Raw genomic sequence first — 3,758 nt, 5'->3', positions numbered from 1 at the left:
CATTTTATTGGTACAGTACTCTTTGGCAACCACTAGAGAAGAAAGAAGAAATCTCTACTCGGTTTTATTTGACTATGTCCTGCATCAAATTAATGAGGCATGTTCAGCTGCTGGTCTTTCTGAGTACACTGACGATGAGATTCAACCTTTGGCTGTTCGGCTTGCTCTAGCTGATGCTCCTGAAGCTTTTTACATTTCTGTTAAGCTTGGTGTTGAAGGCATAGGGGAAATCCTGCGAAGATCGATTGCTGCAGCATTGTCTGGGTTCAACAACAGCGAACGACTAAACCAGGTAGGTTTGTTCTTGTTAGAATATGTTGCAAATGGTCTTATGAGGCTCTTGCAAAGACTCTTATATTGAATTGTTTGCCAGTCAAAGCTCTTCTCTAACTCTTTAATTTTTTTTTATTCTTGCAGCTTTTGGCAAATATAACAGAAAAGTTCGACACGATAATAGGTTCATTTACTCACTTGGACAAAGAGTTCCTGCATCTCAAACAGATAACCAAATCTTCCAAGTTCATGGAAAGCATTCAAGATTTAAGAAATGATTTAAGTATGTCAGTGAATCTAGCTTGGGCTACTCTGCACTCTCTTCTTCATTCAGAAAGGACTACATACCGTCAAAATGGATATATCTGGTTGGGGGATCTTCTGATTGCGGAAATTAGTGAAGAGAGCAGTGGAAGTATATGGCTGAGCATAAAAGATCTGCAACAAAAGATTGCCCATTGTGGTACCTCAGACTCTCTGGTTACTTCTGATGTACCTGTTTCCATTCATCTTCTATGTGGACTCTTAAAGTCAAGGAACAGTGTTATCAGATGGGGTTTCTTATTTATTCTGGAGAGGCTTCTTATGCGTTCCAAGTTCTTACTAGATGAGAATGAGACTCAACGATCAACTGGTGGAGTTGCTACTCAGGATCATAAAGACAAACGCCTAGAGAAAGCAAATGCTGTTATAGACATAATGAGCAGTGCTTTGTCTTTGATGGCACAAATAAATGAAACTGACCGCATAAATATCTTAAAGGTATATCTCTTAGAATCCTTTTGTTTGTTAAATTTCTTACCAAAAACCACTCTGAAATTTGCTGATATTTGTAGTAAATGCTGTTCTATATTTCGAATAAATGGCAAAATGATAACTATATGTATTTCTCTTATTCAAATTATCACCCAGATGAAGATTAATTTCACTTTGTGTCTTCTCTCTGTTGTTTCCAAGCAGATGTGTGACATTCTCTTCTCGCAATTGTGCTTGAAAGTTTTGTCTACTGACGATGATGCAGTCCCCAGTTCTGCTGATAGAAATAGCAAATTTGAAACTGCTCAGCGTAACAGCTATAAAGAAGGTATGGATGAAGCTGACACCAGGCCTCGGTACAACAATGTCTCTGTTTCAACGTGCGAGACAGCTTCAATGGCAGCGATGCTTCTTCGTGGACAGGCAATCGTTCCTATGCAATTGGTTGCGCGTGTGCCAGCGGCTTTGTTTTATTGGCCATTGATTCAACTAGCAGGTGCAGCAACTGACAACATTGCACTTGGTGTAGCCGTTGGAAGCAAAGGAAGAGGAAATATTCCAGGGGCAACCTCTGATATTCGAGCCACCTTGCTATTACTTCTCATTGGTAAATGCACCGCCGATACAATTGCTTTTCAAGAAGTTGGCGGAGAGGAGTTCTTTAGGTAATTGATGGACTATTCATACTTCCAAAACCAAAGGATATATCTGTGCAAACATGTTTCATGGCATTTACAAACTTATGTTTTTCTTTGCAGGGAACTCCTGGATGATACTGACTCAAGGGTGGCTTATTACTCTTCCGCATTTCTTCTGAAGGCAAGAGGATTTCTCACATTCACACTTTTGATTTTGGAAAGACATACGAAAGATACGTTTCCTAATGTATTTTTCGCTCACCGGTTAAAATTTGGATTTTTCAGAGGATGATGACGGAGGAACCAGAGAAATACCAAAACATGCTTCAGAAGCTAGTCTTTAAGGCTCAACAGGTGACTCTCTCGTAATAATTCAGTGTGTAGAGTCCTAGAGCCTCAAATATCATAGAGCTTGTCCTTTGTATTGTGCCATATATGATAATAAGCCGCACTGAAGTATTATTGTTTGTGCAGAGCAATAACGAGAAACTGCTGGAGAATCCATACCTGCAGATGTGTGGTATACTTCAGCTATCAAATGAGCTTTGAACTTGTGGCTCTCATTAGTCTTCAGTTTCTTATAAATGGCTTCTGTAAGTTCCTCGGTTTCAGAAAATTTAAGTGAGTTACTTTAGCACCACCCTAATCATCCACTTCCTGCGGTGAAAGAAGAAGAAATATTAGTTAAAGTAAAGGACAAGTCGTAGATGCTGGACTCGTCGGTCAAAGTAACAGGGGAATCTGCAAGTGAATTCAGATATGGTTCCCTGTGTGAAAAGAGTTTGGTGAGTTTATCTGGCATCAGTTAGGTTATCTTGCACTGTCTGGTATCTAATCTTTCCCAAGTTTTGGTTGAGATATGAAGGTTCTGAAGAAAGGTGTTGATAGTAAAGAGGTTGGCTGAACAGGTCAAGAGGAATGTGATATAATTCATCCGCTTTCTCCTTTTTCCGTGGGAATGGCGCGATTTTAAGGAACTTACAGACACTAAGCGTCTGATCATTTTTTGGGCTAACAAACTGAAGCTTCTTTTTTTTTTTATCTTGTGCTCTGTGTGTAAAACAAAACATGAACAGAGGCTGGAGCTTCAGAAATTTTAATTTTCTTGGAGCTCTGCTTTTGTACAGCCAGGAGCAAAACTAATTAGGGGTTGTGTTGTGTAGAGAATTAGAGATAGAGGCTTTTTAGCCTTTTGGGTGCCTAAATGTTTTGCATTTAAAATGGTTATGTGAAAAGGGTGAGCCTAACCGGTGCTTTTGTAATCTAAAAAATTTTCTTGTCCATTTTGGCTGTCACTATTTGATCTGAGAAGACGAGAAGGTGTAGAAGTTACAGACTTACAGTTGTTAAAACTCAAAACTCTGAAAAGCCAAGAAGTTTACTAACAACTATTGATCCACATGTAAAACGACGTCGTTAAAAAGTATTGGGCCAAGCTTGTAAATAAAAACCCTCAAGAGATGGAGAAACCCAGAGATCCAAATTACTTTGCTTCTGTTCTGTAAATCGCATTTGTGTCTCTGGAGATCTCGTCCGACCGTCCTGATAAAACGGTAAATCCCACTCAATTTTAAATTTCTACGCATATCTTCTTTGTTAGATCTGATCCAACAAGTGTGTGTGTTTTTTGAGAGTTTTGATCTGGTCAGTCTCTGTATTAGTTGTGTTGTTGTGTTTTTAGAGTTTGTTTCTGTGGCGGCCATCTGTGTGATATGGTCCTTTGAATCTCCCGTCTCTGTCGACGAGAGAGAAAGGTGCCAAATTCTCTTGTCGGATTGTGTCACGTTTTAGGTTTTAGATGATTGAATTCTCAGTTTCTTCTACAATGTGATCCCATAGCGGAGTGGATATCGCGTTAGACTCCGAATCTAAAGGTCGTGGGTTCGATTCCCACTGGGATCATCCTCTTTGATCTTTTTTTTTTCTTCTTAATTCTTCTATCGTTTTGTTGTTTTAACAATAATAACTAAGTGAGTTTAAGTATTGGGATAGGAGCTATATATGTCCTTGTGTCTGTTTGTTGATGAGATAAGAATCGGTTGCTCAAAGTATTGTTGTTTTCATTTGTGTTGGGTGGCAGATGATCGATGA

The 3,758-nt window shown here is 39.1% G+C and overlaps 1 protein-coding gene and 1 non-coding gene across 3 annotated transcripts in view; both read left to right on the top strand.

Annotated features, from left to right (window-relative positions):
- The window catches only part of LOC104745479, a 9,368-nt gene extending 6,418 nt beyond the window's left edge, over nucleotides 1-2,950 (top strand). The window contains exons 13-18 of one of the 2 annotated variants that reach the window (XR_002035599.1): nucleotides 418-1,035; nucleotides 1,234-1,694; nucleotides 1,788-1,848; nucleotides 1,953-2,021; nucleotides 2,142-2,452; nucleotides 2,533-2,950. Coding sequence is in view for 1 of the 2 variants with exons in the window: in XM_010466732.2 (XP_010465034.1) it covers nucleotides 418-1,035; nucleotides 1,234-1,694; nucleotides 1,788-1,848; nucleotides 1,953-2,021; nucleotides 2,142-2,216 (1,284 nt within the window). In the remaining variant the exon portion in view is untranslated. Of the gene's footprint in view, nucleotides 1-417; nucleotides 1,036-1,233; nucleotides 1,695-1,787; nucleotides 1,849-1,952; nucleotides 2,022-2,141 lie in introns of both variants that reach the window. The other variant, XM_010466732.2, reaches the window with a different exon arrangement.
- On the top strand, nucleotides 3,497-3,569 carry TRNAR-CCG. The gene has a single exon. It is a non-coding gene; the product is annotated as a tRNA-Arg (tRNA).

Source organism: Camelina sativa, chromosome 15 (assembly GCF_000633955.1).
Source record: "Camelina sativa cultivar DH55 chromosome 15, Cs, whole genome shotgun sequence".
Classification (NCBI taxonomy): domain Eukaryota; kingdom Viridiplantae; phylum Streptophyta; class Magnoliopsida; order Brassicales; family Brassicaceae; genus Camelina; species Camelina sativa.
The sequence above is the reverse complement of the archived record's forward strand: the minus strand, read 5'-3'. Positions and strand labels throughout refer to the sequence as shown.